The sequence below is a fragment of the Gigantopelta aegis genome, chromosome 7, assembly GCF_016097555.1.
Source record: "Gigantopelta aegis isolate Gae_Host chromosome 7, Gae_host_genome, whole genome shotgun sequence".
Classification (NCBI taxonomy): domain Eukaryota; kingdom Metazoa; phylum Mollusca; class Gastropoda; order Neomphalida; family Peltospiridae; genus Gigantopelta; species Gigantopelta aegis.
Window position 1 is genome coordinate 44,248,585 of NC_054705.1, and position 14,222 is coordinate 44,262,806.

The 14,222-nt window shown below is 36.8% G+C and overlaps 1 protein-coding gene across 1 annotated transcript; it reads left to right on the top strand.

Moving 5' to 3' along the window:
- Positions 1–1,962: 1,962 nt before the first annotated feature.
- On the top strand, positions 1,963–12,942 carry LOC121378109. The gene is made up of 4 exons (XM_041506210.1): positions 1,963–2,720; positions 4,873–4,963; positions 10,700–10,870; positions 12,692–12,942. Exons 1-4 carry the CDS (start codon positions 2,382–2,384, stop codon positions 12,940–12,942), a joined length of 852 nt encoding a protein of 283 aa, XP_041362144.1. The 5' UTR covers positions 1,963–2,381.
- The last annotated feature ends 1,280 nt before the right edge of the window (positions 12,943–14,222 follow it).

Below are 14,222 nucleotides of genomic sequence, written 5' to 3' on the forward strand. Positions count from 1 at the left end.
TGCTTCTAACTATAGGCACTGTTACTGGAGTTGATGCTAAACACATCTAAGTTTAGTAAATAATTATGAGTAATCATGAAAGTAACCGCTGATTACGATTATATTAGCAATGTAATCGATTACGATTGCGATTACATGACATTCTCAAACAAGGTAATCGATTACGCATTAGCAATGTAATCGATTACGATTACTGATTACGACTACCCCATCTCTGATATATGATATCATGCACGGTGCTTGAAAAATCTGTCTGACCCTAGGTCTAGATAAATCTGTCCGATCGTGACGTCATAACTCTACACATCGATTGACGTCATATCTCATTGTTTTCAGAATTCTGTTTGCCATTTCACGTTGCATCATTGTTTTAATCATATTTAAACAAATTAAAGGGACATTCCTGAGTTTGCTACAATTTTTAAGATGTTATCGACTAACAGACTTTTTAACGATTGTCATTACATATCAAATATATTTTTGTGCATAAAATATTAGTGACTGTATATTAAACGTGTTTCTGGTCGTTCTAATATTTGTTATAGGCTAAATTTCATTTTATTTCCTAAAATAGTGTTTGTTTCGTACGTAAGAAATTATTGGAAGACAAAATCCAGTTTGGGTTTCTTACAAATATTAAGACGACCAGAAACACATTGAATATACAGACACTGATATTCTAAACCAGAATATATATTTAATAGGTAAGTTTACTCGTAGAAATATATTCTTTGTCGGAAACATCTTACACTACAACAAACTCAGGAATGTCCCTTTAATATTTTCAACTTTATATTTATTGGTAAGTTGTTACATTTTTGTGTCGTTGCATGGGGTGGATTATATTATCCCCGCGTGTGATTAAATGAGTTTGTAGGTAAAATGGTTACGAATCGTTCTACAATAAACAAACCAACGCTTACAAATGTTTTGTTACTGAAAGTAAATGTGCAATAAAAAAGAATCAATCACCATTTTTGTCCCACGGGTTGAAATTGCCTGATCTATACCTCACAACGGTGACTGATTCTACATATATATATATATATATTAAGATAGTGGCGCTTTGTTTGTAGTTCACTATATGACATGCTTAATAAAATATATCAATGTAAAGTTTGTTTTGTTTAACGACACCACTAGAGAACATTGACTAATTTAATCATTTGTCAAATATTTGGTAACTGACATAAAGTCTTAGAGAGGAAACCCGCTACATTTTTCCATTAGCGGCAATGTACCTTTATATCCTCTTTCTTACAGACAAGCAAGCACATACCACGGACTTTGACCAGTTGTGGTGCACTGATTGGAACGAGGAAAAAACAACAACTGAATAGATCCACCGAGGTAGTTCGATCCGGCGATGCGATCCATTCAACCGACTGAGCTAAATTCCTTCCCTGTTACGGATCAACACTAACGTCCCTGCCGACTCAACAGGTTAGTGAAAAACACGCTATTGTTTGTCTTTGTATATGTAGTCGAAAACACAAGACACATAATGAGAAACTTGTTATACTAAAAACCTGATGACAAGTAAAGAAGTGAATGTTTTATTTAACGACGCACTCAAGACATTGTATTTACGATTATATGGCGTCAGATATGGTTAAGGACCACAGAGTTATTGAGAGAGAAATCCCGCTGTCGCAACTTCATGGGCTACTCTTTTCGATTAGCAGCAAGGGATCTTTTATATGCGCCATCCACAGACTGGATAGCACATACCACGGCCCTTGTTACACCATTTGTGGAACACTGGATGGAACGAGAAATAGTCCAATGGGTCCACCGATGGTATCTGTCCTAGACTGACCGCGCATCAAGCGAGTGATCTAACATTGGGCTACGTCCCGCCCCAGCTGAGGACAAAGTACAGTCATGTGTAAACGTGCGATTAATAATCTTGTGCAGCACAGTATAGCTAATCGATTGTGCTCCGTTTATTCGATTCTCGGAATTGGGTTAATACAGTTGCCATATGCGACTTGTTAGCACGATTGAAACGAGTACCAGTAGAGACACGATTCTGTTTTTAAAATAGTTTTAGATTTCTATGAACTTCATCAGTTTTGAAAAGTAATCCGTGTGACTGAAGACTTTAAAAGTATATGATGTAATTTATTTTTAGTTTCAATCACGTCAACAATTAGATCAAATACATTTTTCAAACCCCGTCGGTGCCCGAGAAAGTGTTCGACCCATCGGGGTAGTTCGACCAAACCATTTGGTCAGCATCGTGTACGTGTAACTCGTACGTGTACGTGTAACTCGTTTTTGGATGGAGTGTTACGGTTTATTCGACATTTCCGCGTTCCGCCCAATGAGACTCTATTGTAATTAAACTGAGTAACGAAACAGACAACTGCAAGAAGAAAATGGCAAGACCGCAAAACGTTATTGTTGATGTAATGTTGGTTTTCTTGATGACCGCATTTATACAAGCCAGTGATTCTGTACGTACATGTACAAATCTGGACAATTTCCCATTTCTTCGAAGGAATACACAACTAAATAACACAGGAATAGATGTGCTACAAGGTCTTGGACTCGTGGAATGTGCGGCCCAATGTAAGCTCCGTAAAAAGTGCAGATCATTCAGCTTTCAGCATTCCAGTGGATATTGTAAACTTTATGAAAGTACAATCGGACAAGCCGGAAACAATGTTGTCTTAAAGAAAGGGACCGATACCAGCAATATAGACGACTGGCCTACTGTAAGTATCACACTACAATGGTAAGAATTCACCACTGATACCAGCAATATAGACGACTGGCCTTCTGTAAGTATCACACTACAATGGTAAGAAGTCACCACTGATACCAGCAATACAGACGAGTGGCCTTCTGTAAGTATCACAATAAAATGGTAAGAATTCACAACTGATACCAGAAATATAGACGACTGGCCTTCTGTAAGTATCACACTACGATGGTAAGAATTCACCACTGATACCAGCAATATAGACGACTGGCCTTCTGTAAGTATCACACTACGATGGTAAGAATTCACCACTGATACCAGCAATATAGACGACTGGCCTTCTGTAAGTATCACACTACAATGGTAAGAATTCACCACTGATACCAGCAATATAGACGACTGGCATTCTTTAAGTATCACACTACAATGGTAAGAATTCACCACTGATACCAGCAATATAGACGACTGGCATTCTTTAAGTATCACACTACAATGGTAAGAATTCACCACTGATACCAGCAATATGGACGACTGGCATTCTTTAAGTATCACACTACAATGGTAAGAATTCACCACTAATACCAGCAATATAGACGACTGGCATTCTGTAAGTATCACACTACAATGGTAAGAATTCACCACTGATACCAGAAATATAGAAGACTGGCATTCTGTAAGTATCACACTATAATGGTAAGAATTCACAACTGATACAAGCAATATAGACGACTGGCATTCTGTAAGTATCACACTACAATGGTAAGAATTCACCACTGATACCAGAAATATAGAAGACTGGCATTCTGTAAGTATCACACTATAATGGTAAGAATCCACCACTGATACTAGCAATATAGACAACTGGCCTTCTGTAAGTATCGCACTACAATGGTAAGAAATTCGCCGATTTACGTATATCGCCTGGGTCTGTTAAAATGTATTTGTGTTTACAGGAACATGTGAAAACTTAGATAAGCCAGGTCAGATTTACAAAAGGTGCTATATTCATCATAAAAAAACCTGATTGGTTTTGTTTTGTTTAATGACACCGCTAGAGAACATTGGTTAATGAATCTCCGGCTATTAGATGTTAAAAAGAAACACGATTGTATTATTTTCATATTAATTTTTAATAATCGAAAAATATTTTAGAAACCTGAAACGTTTATTTCGGTACACTGAGATGAGGCCGCCAAACATAATAATGCTATTATTGAGAGAAATTATTGTACAATGGGTATTTACAGACCATACCATAATGTAAACATATTGGGTGTCAAACAAGTTGCATCCATATATATATATATATTCATCTCAATGCAGTTTAAAAACTAGTAAACACTTTTTATTGCTGCATTTATAATTCTAATTACAACATGGTTTTTTTTCTCTCCTTTGTTTGTTGTTGTTTTTGTTTCTTTTTAAACAAACCATATTACACTGATTTTCCTGTGAAATTATTGTGACGTCACACAGGACCGTCACCAACTCGCACAACAAAGGATATTGACAATCAACAAATAGGTACTTTATTTTTAAATGTTGTATAATTTAATTTAAAAGTGCATTTCTTCAACTTAAAAAAATATCGATCTTACAAAATGTTCAGTTCTACGTTCAATGCATTTCCCGTTATTTTAAAGGGACATACCCTAGGTTTTAAACGCTAAGGCATATTTGGTTCACTATTAGAGCTGTTTTTGACAACTGAAATCATACTTTACTTACATTTTATTATTTAGATTATCCATTTCCGTACATTCGAAGTGTTTTTAGTCATCCTGGTGTTTTTAATATCACAAAATGCATTTCTCATATTTTTAAAAACGCACGTGCGTCTAAGAAGTAACAGTTATGGAGTCGAGTTTTAGTCTATTTTTAGAGGACAATTCACCATTCCAAAGTCACAGACTCATGTTTCACTCAGTTGTAACTTTATCAAAATGTGTTACAGGTTTGTAGATTAACTAAACTTCGTGTTAATTTTCATGGGTTGAAACTAGGGTCTGTCCCTTTAATTTAAAAAGTGTAACGTTTTCTATTTTCTGTCACACGATACAAATTATTTACTGATTAGACTTGCCATTATTTATTTATGTATTTATTTATTGCTCATTTATTTATTTATTTATTTATTTATTTATTATTTTATTTATTTTTCACAGAGAATAGCTGGCCCTTGTGCAGACCACTCTTGTTCCATCAACGATGTCTGTGAACCGACCAGACGGAACTCACAGGAATATGTCACAGTATGTAAGTATAGTGGCGGTTATACACTTTTTACAAGGGGGTGGGGATGGGCATTGCATACAAGTTAACTTGATTTAAAAAAAAAAAAAAAAAAATGTATTGCCCCATACATATGTTATGATAGTGTCAGGGTTGGGGCCCTGTATTCACTACCTTACACTATATAGTAAACAATCATTACAAAATGTTAATCTACAAATATATAAAGGAGCAGTGACAAACGAGGAAATAAAAAATGAAAATTGAAAGGAGAAAAGTAAAAATAAAATTATAGATATTCATGTACTTCCAAACTGGCTTCATACTTAAAAATATATAAGAAAAGTACTAAGTGTCTCAGTTGTGACGATCTAGAACTTTTAATCAGGGTTCTCAATTGTCGTCGAATTCCGTATGTAAACAGTTTTTGTAATATATGTATGTTTCAATTTGTAACTTATCTTTAATAAAATTGTTGATACCACTTTCATTTAGTGTACTCTTTTGTAATTTCGATTTGTACATGTACTATTTTATGTTAACAATTAACCAATTTTTAAATAAAACTATATCTACTATTTATAATTCCAAATAAAACTGTGTTCCTATTCGACTGGAATTAATCACATTTTGTAGTAAACATTCTTATATAATACTCCAGAGCTCAATGCTTTCAGGACATTCATGAAATAGATGCTGCAGTGTTTCTGGCTCGTGTGAACTAAAGTTACACACATTAGTATCAATCAGTTTTATTTTATATAAAAAGGTATTTGTTGGTATAATTCTATGTAAAATCTGGTACTGAAACCACAACACTGTTGGGTCTTTCAAAGAGCAAAATGGTAAACTATAATATTTTGCTCATAATCAAGGGGTAAAATCACACCCTTCCACTGAATATTTTATTTGTGGTGTAGGAACAATAGAACATTTATTTAGTACTTTGTAACACGTTATACTCCCCAAATTCGACGGGACTGTTGATAAGCCTGCTCTAGCTGAGATAGGAACAAAGGGGACACGATACGATGGGTAACACGTTATACTTCCCAATGTCGACTGGACTGTTGATAAGCCGCTCTAGCTGAGATAGGAACGATACGATGGGTAACACGTTATACTTCCCAATGTCGACTGGACTATTGATAAGCCTGCTCTAGATGAGTGAGGAACAAAGGGGACACGATACGATGGTATCCAGAAGACGGTTTCCTCGGAGGTTTAAATTTATAAATAACAGAAAATAGCACAGCTATGACACTACACCTCTAAACAAATATTGCTTTACGTTCCATCCACACACGACTGCCTTTAATATGCTACATGATGCGCGGTCAGTCTCGGATCGATCCCCCGTCAGTGGGCCCATTCGGCTATGTCTCGTTCCAAACAGTGCACCACGTCTGATATATGAAATACCGTGGTATGTACTATCCTGTCTGTGGAATGGTGCATATAAAAGATGCCTTGCTACTAATGGAACAATGTAGCGGGTTTCCTCTCTAAGACTATATTTCAGCTATTGGATGGCAAACGTTTGGTGATTCTGACACGTAGTTATTAGAGGAAACCCGCTACATTTTCCTATTAGTAGCAAGAAATCTTTTACATGCACCACGCCACAGACAGGATAACACATACCACGGCCTTTGATGGTATTACTAAACCAAATAACTTCCGGCTAGGTCAAAGTTCGAGGTGCACCGAACTTTTGATAGATAAGTGAACATCACATTTCCTGTAATTGGTAATTGGTTATAAATGTGAGTGTGTTGTTTGTAAAAAAAAAATCGTTTCATCTAAGATAAAAATGTATGCAATTTAATTTCATCTAGTATCACTGTGTCGAGTAGCCTTGTGCTTGATACATGTATGGGGTACCTGTAAAAAAGTACTCAATTTTTGTGCGGAACTAGGGTAGTCTTAGACGCTACCCGTTATCTCTGAAATGAGCAGCTTCAACCCTAATGTTTTCTGATTCACTTTAAGGGTGAAGGGTGGTAGTATTTATATCTGAGGTGTTTATGCCGATCGATACCCTGCAGATGGGAGTTTTAGTCACTTATGTTACTATTGTCGTCTGTGGGATTCGATTTGGTAGTATACACCTATAGCACATATTCAGTCAGAATTTTTTATTTATTTTAGTTAAACTAAACTGTTTGATTAATTAGCCGTCACTCGACCATGCGAGTTTACAATGACCTTGCCCGTGGCAATAATCACTGTACATGGCTCTGAATGGAGTTTGAATCAAAGTTAGCACCGAGGAAAGGTTGGTTTTGGCCTATAATTCATACTGTAAAAAATTTAATAATTTCTTTTTACATGGTATTTGACTTGCCATATACAACTGAACTTAAATATGGTAATACATGTATATCTAGGCAATCTGAACTTAGATTTTAATAGCAATAGTTAATTTTTTCTTGTATGAAATTCGGAAACTCAAATTTGTAAAGAACTTGATTTTTGTTGTCATTTTGACATATTTATAGGGTGCTAAGTTATATTTTAGACACATTTGTAGTTTTATGCAAAACTGTATTAAATTTTAATACATAACTGAATTTGTTGCCACTGTTGTTCCATCAGTTCTTATTTATACATAACAATAAGCTTGTTAAACATACCTTTAGGTCTCCAGATCAAATATTTTATATTTGCATTTTATATTTTAAGTTTATAATAGATTCAGAACCAATTTTTCCAGATTGATTATCTGCCTTGGTGTAAGTTGATAATTTATTTTATTGTTAAGGCCGTATTATTCATTGTTACCAGCTAAATAATGTGTTGGATTGCAGATTGTGGGATTACATCCAATGTGCATATTGTATTGATCTGAATAAGAAACTAATGCAAGAAAATAGATGTTCGGATAATTATGTCATTTAAAAATAGGGTGTGTGTTTTTTTGTAATGAATAAAAAATAAATATGTGAAAACAGGATAATTCCAGATATCACAAACATTTAAAACCTCCAACTATAGTAAGTTATAAATAAAATATTGTCAGGAATATTGGTGGCTGCCAATGGTTTTGATGGTCTATTATGGATATCAGCATGGCCGATGTATGGATTTGAAATTTCCACACCTGGTGACTTGAATACACCCACACCCAGCATACAGGACCCCCCCCCCCCCCCCCACACACACACACACACTGATGTTCAGAACATTAAGTCATTATTTCATACAGCTAGAGTCGTATGAGTGTTGGCAGTAGAAAACAAATAGTTGCATCTGGGCAAAAATGTATGCAATTGTATTACATCTAGTGCCACTGTGTCAAGTAGCCTTATGCATGAGGTACCTGTAACAAAACATAATCAAATTGTGTGCGAAACTAGGGTAGTCATAGACTCTACCCGTTATGTCTGGAATGAGCAGCGTCACCCCCATTTTTTTTCTGATTCACTTTAAATGTGATAGTATTTATATTCGTGGTGTTTATGTCGATTGTTACACTGCAGGTGGGAGTTTTAGCCACACATAATATTACTAATGTCGTGTGTGGGATTTGATTTGCTAGTATACACCCTGACATATGTCGTCGTGCACTGACTGAAACGAAAAATAGCCTAATGGGCCTTCTGATGTAGATCGACCCAAGACCGACCACGCACCAGGCAATAGCTTTACCAGATAGGGTAATGAGCACCTATATCGTTTATAGAAAAACAGGCGAATCTCTTTAGATCTTCGGAACGGGCTTCCTGTGCTCCTTTACGCTTGGTCTGAGCGTGCATATAAATTATTTTCAATCTAAAACAAAAAGAGATGTGATTGGGGGACAGGAGTGACTTGCATGAGGTGAGCAGGTGAGTATGGGGATGGGGGGGGGGGGGGGCTACGCCTGTGCTTTTAACAACAGCTAATTAAACAATGTGCCTACTAAAAGTGTGATATGAAATGGCTTCAAGAAAGAATGGTGAGAGCAGGAAATGCTAATCTAGTGATTTTATTCTGGGTGTGTTAGCAATAGATGCGGGCCGCCGGGGCTGGACGTAGCCCAGTGATGCACGTTCGGTCTGGGATCGATCCCCGTCGGTGGGTAATATACATTTTGGCTATTTTTTCGTTCCAACCAGTGCACCACGTCTGGTATATTCAAAGGCCGTGGTATGTGTTATCCTGTCTGCGGGATGGTGCATATAAGAGATGCCTTGCTACTGATGGAACATTGTAGCGGCTTTCCTCTGTAAGACTATTTGTCAAAATTACCAAATGTTTAACAAGTCAATGTGCTCTAGTGGTGTCGTTAAACAAACCAAATTTTATACAACACTCAAATGGCCAACGGTTACAAGAAGGAGCTCTGTGTGCGTGACGCAGGGAAGGCTATGCATAGTGCATTCTGGGTATGCTAGTAAGCGATGCATTCTGGGTATGTTGACTAGCGATGTTTTGCTTGCACGTCAGATGGCAACCGGTGCAGTGCAAAAGTGTCAGGTAGTTTGATGGTAATTAACAATTATCTTGTGGGAATAGGTGATGAAAACCCCATACATTGTATGTTACATGGCAACCGGGTCAATTCACGATCTATACAATCACAGCATGCGTTGTGGGACTGTCTGGTTATCGTTTATGTAACATGATTGGAAATATTGGAGAAATGAAAGTTTTATCGTCGACAAAAAAAAATAACAACCAAGATTTCTTCACGACAAGCCGTGCGTGAACTGTGTTCTCTGGTTATCAATAAGTGACTAGCTTACAAGTACACGACAAAGCGATGACATCCGTCCTTTAGGCCATGACTTTAAAGCATTAGTCGCATTTGTCACAGAACAACACACACATACGTACAAACCATATTAAATATACATGGCTGCATACTGCGTTTGTTAATCTAACTCACTGCTCGTTGTGGGTTTTTTTTTTTTTTTTTTTTTTTTTTGGTGTCGTGGTTAAGCCATCGGACGTAAAACTGGTAAGTACGTGGTTCGCAGCCTGGTACCGGTTCCCACCAAAAACGAGTGTTAACGACTCAATGGGTATCTGTAAGACCACTACACCATCTTCTCTCTCACTAACCACTAACAATTAAGCCACTGTCCTGGGAAGACAGCCCAGATAGCTGAGGTGTGTGTGCTCAGGACGGCGTGCTTTAACCTTGATTGGATATAAGCACAAAACTAAGTTAAAATGGCATGAATGTTCTATTAGTAAAACAATTCATTGTGCTATCCTTCATAGTTCAAAAGCATATTCATTGTAAGAAAATGGTTATTTACGTCCGCAAAACAAAACAAAAAACCTACCCTAACTTTAAAAATAAATAAATAAACAAAAACCTTAAACTATGATGCATAACATCAATAAAGTCTGCAGTGTTGTTTATGTGCTGAGAATGTGAACACATCAATAACATCCTACGTCAGTAAAGTTTGCCGTGTTGTTTATGTGCAGAGAATGTGAACACATTCGGGCAGCATCATCCTTTAAAATCAATATTTCTATAAAACTGACATTTGCGGGATCAAATAGACAATAACACCCGCAAATCCAAAAACTCCATATGGTTATCTCCTAATTTTATTTTATTTTTATTATTTATTTATTTTTTAATTAACTAATTTTTATTATTATTTTTCATTTCATTTCAATTTTGTTTTCCTTTTATTTATTTATTTGTTTATTTATTTATTTATTTATTTATCTGTATTTATTTATTTATTTATTTATCTGTATTTATTTATTTATTTATTTGTATTTATTTATTTTTATATATTTATTTATGTTTAGATTGTCCGTCTCCTCCAGTCGTTACAAACGCTACCGCTAACTTCACGACAAGCCACGAGACGACCAAAGTCGGAAGTCGTCTGTCGTACACGTGTGACGTCAACTTCCACCCAGTGGGTAACAGAACCTGTCTCCCAGAGGGAACGTGGTCCAACTTCACATGTGAACCGGGTTAGTTTCTTCCATTATGTTATTTTTTTATTTGGTATATCAAGATGGCTGACACGATAATGGTCAGAAAAAATGCTACCAATGGATTTCTAGTTCAGGTAGGTCATGGGAACATATGACCAAAATGTTATTAACTTGAGCAAAAAAAAAAAAGAAAAAAAAGAAAAAAAAGAGGAAAAAAAGCAACCTTCAAAAAATGAACATAACTCCCTAGACTATTATGCTGTTTTCTTGTTTAGGTTCTGCATTTCCAAACATTCAGTGGTTTTCTTCTCATCCTGTTGTTTGTAATACCACGACATACATTTTCTAAATTCTAAAAACGTACATATGAAAAGCTATTTTCCAGTTTCAGTGTCATAGACTCTTGTGTCGCTTTATTCTAATTTTGTCCAGATGTGTTAAAGGTTTGTAGATTATTCTTACTTAGTGTCACGTGTTCTAATTCGAGTCTGCGACTTTAAGCACTGTATTCCTTACGCTGTGTATTGTTTCAGGTTTGTGGGTTGTTGTTGTTTGTTTGTTTGTTTTTTTTGTTTTTTTTTAAATTGTTTTTTTTTAAAGACACCACTAGAATACATACAATTTTATTAACCATTGATTATTGGATGTCAAACATTTGGTAATTCTGACAATGAGACATATATTGTTTGAGAGGAAGTTTAAGTTTGTTTTGTTCAACGAAACCACTAGAGAACACTGGTTTATTAATAATCGGCTACTGTATGCCAAACATATGGTCATTTTAAAACAGTCATAGAGAGGAAACCCGTCACATTTTTCCCCCATTAGTAACAAGGGGTCTTTTATATGCATCATCCCACAGACAGGATAGCATATACCTCGACTTTTGATATACCAGTCGTGGCGCAGTGGCGGGAACGAGAAATAGCCCGATGGGCCCAACGACTGGGATTGATCTCACATCGATCGCGCATCTAGGGAGCTCTTTACCACTGTGCTACGTCCCGCTCCCGTGTATTGTATTGTAACATCAATTTTTAATATAGAACAGTTTTATGACAGTGATTCATGAGTGCATGTAATCACAACTGTACTTATTCCATTGAGCTCTGTCTTGTTATAGTTTCGATTTAGTAAACTAGTCTGCGAGAGGCAGTTCTCTTTTTCAGGGTGCAAGAAGGATTAACAGCTTTTCTTGCATTCTCTCCACCCTGAAAACTGAACGACGAAACTGTAATACGAGATAAGTAACATAATATGTCCCCTGAAAACTGCGGAGTCGACTTGGCAGTTTGTAAAACAATGGTTGATTCCATGATTCGTCTATATGAGCTCAGCAACTCCCAAGCAGATCGTTTACTGGAGATTGCATCCTTATTTCACAGCCAGAAACAGGCCTGGTGCTTTTAACAAGTTTAGAGTCTAGACTCGAGACTCTTAACAGAATCTGAAACACCAGTGCCATGACAACGCCATACAAATTGCATGCGTTTGACGCCATTTGAGATTGAATCTGGACTCTAAACGTTTTATAAGCTCGGGCCTAGGACTGCCAATCCCAGACTACACAAATCACTGTGATAACAGTGATGATACCAGGAGTTCGCGAAAGATGGTCATATCCTGCCCCACCGATGACAACGGTCACGAGTATGGCATCACAGCTGTCAAGTATGTCACTTCATATAAAACGATGTAAACATTTTTTTTCACTATTATTATTATTATTATTGGTAGTAGTAGTAGTAGTTTTAGTAGTAGTAGTAGTAGTAGTAGTAGTATTGTTGTTTTACTGTGGTTGAAGGTTCGTGGTCATAGTGCTGCGATTATTAACTAATTAATTATTTATATTTGTAGATTCATGTCCAGTTGGAGACGGGTTCGTATTGTTGGATAACCCGCTATTGTGCTTTAAGGTTTTCCAAGACATGAAAACTGCTTATGAATCACGTGACATCTGCAACCGACTTGGCGCCAAGCTGATCGTTGTAGACACGAAGGCGAAAAATACGGCTGTCAGTGAATACATCAATTCAAAACTAGGTAATTTTAATGCTAGTCACATACTACCAACTGTCACGACGAAGTTGGCCAGTTCGCCGATATGACGACTTCTATGGCTGTCCAATGGCTTCGACTTATTAGTTGTTAATGTTAGCGCATCTGTCGCACGTTGGCAGTGTGCATGTGTGTGTGTGTGGGGGGGGGGGGGGGGTGTTATTACAAAATAGTTGTCGAGCTGGCTATCTCCGTCGTGATAGTCGATAGTCTGAGATTAGCATTAGTTTTCTCTTCTTTACGGACTGGAGCCCATGACTTGGTTTATAGCCATGTCTTTTATAATTCTATGGTTAACGACATTCGCTGTTCGCACCCTTGGTTTGGTTTATAACCATGTGTCTTTTATAATTCTATGGTTAACGACATTCGCTGTTCGCACCCTTGGTTTGGTTTATAACCATGTGTCTTTTATAATTCTCTGGTTAACGACATTCGCTGTTCGCACCCTTGGTTTGGTTTATAACCATGTGTTTTTATAATTCTCTGGTTAACGACATTCGCTGTTCGCACCCTTGGTTTGGTTTATAACCTTGTGTCTTTTATAATTCTATGGTTAACGACATTCGCTGTTCGCACCCTTGGTTTGGTTTATAACCATGTGTCTTTTATAATTCTATGGTTAACGACATTCGCTGTTCGCACCCTTGGTTTGGTTTATAACCATGTGTCTTTTATAATTCTATGGTTAACGACATTCGCTGTTCGCACCCTTGGTTTGGCTTCGTACACAATACATATATTATGTGTTCTAAACACGTTCCCAATGTGGCATGTTAAAGTTAAAATGTGTCTTGTTTAACGACACCACTAGAGCACATTGATTTGTTAATCATCGGCTATTGGATGTCAAAAATTTGGTAATTTTGACATATTGTCCTAGAGAGGAAACCTGCAACTATTTTCCATTAGCACAGATAGGATAGAACATACCACGGCCTTTTATATACCACAGTGGTACACTTGCTGGAACGAGAAATAGCCCAATGGCTCCATCGACGGGGATCGATCCTAGAGCGAACACTTTACCAGTGGACTACGCCCCCCCCCCCCCCCCCAAACTTAATGTAGCATTTACCCCAATGTAGCATCTTTACATAAAATAAATATTATCTATTATCACTTCAAATCTTCGTAAATAATGCATTATCTATCTGTCTACCTACCAACCCACCTACTTACCAACCCACCTACCTACCTATTTTAGTTTAATTTGTCTTTCTATGTCTATCTGTTGATCTATTTATTATTTTCTGTTTGTCAGATCAGAACGCGTGGGGTGTGGGGTTACGGACAGGTGCGTACCTGCATACCAACCCCCAAATTACCA

What these genes read in the sequence shown, in the direction of transcription:
- LOC121378109 (XM_041506210.1), top strand. Translation starts at nt 2,382, where the DNA reads ATGGCAAGACCGCAAAACGTTATTGTTGATGTAATGTTGGTTTTCTTG. An exon ending in ATATAGACGACTGGCCTACT is followed by an intron (nt 2,721 to 4,872) that starts GTAAGTATCACA and finishes TATTTTTCACAG; the next exon opens with AGAATAGCTGGCCCTTGTGC. An exon ending in ACAGGAATATGTCACAGTAT is followed by an intron (nt 4,964 to 10,699) that starts GTAAGTATAGTG and finishes ATTTATGTTTAG; the next exon opens with ATTGTCCGTCTCCTCCAGTC.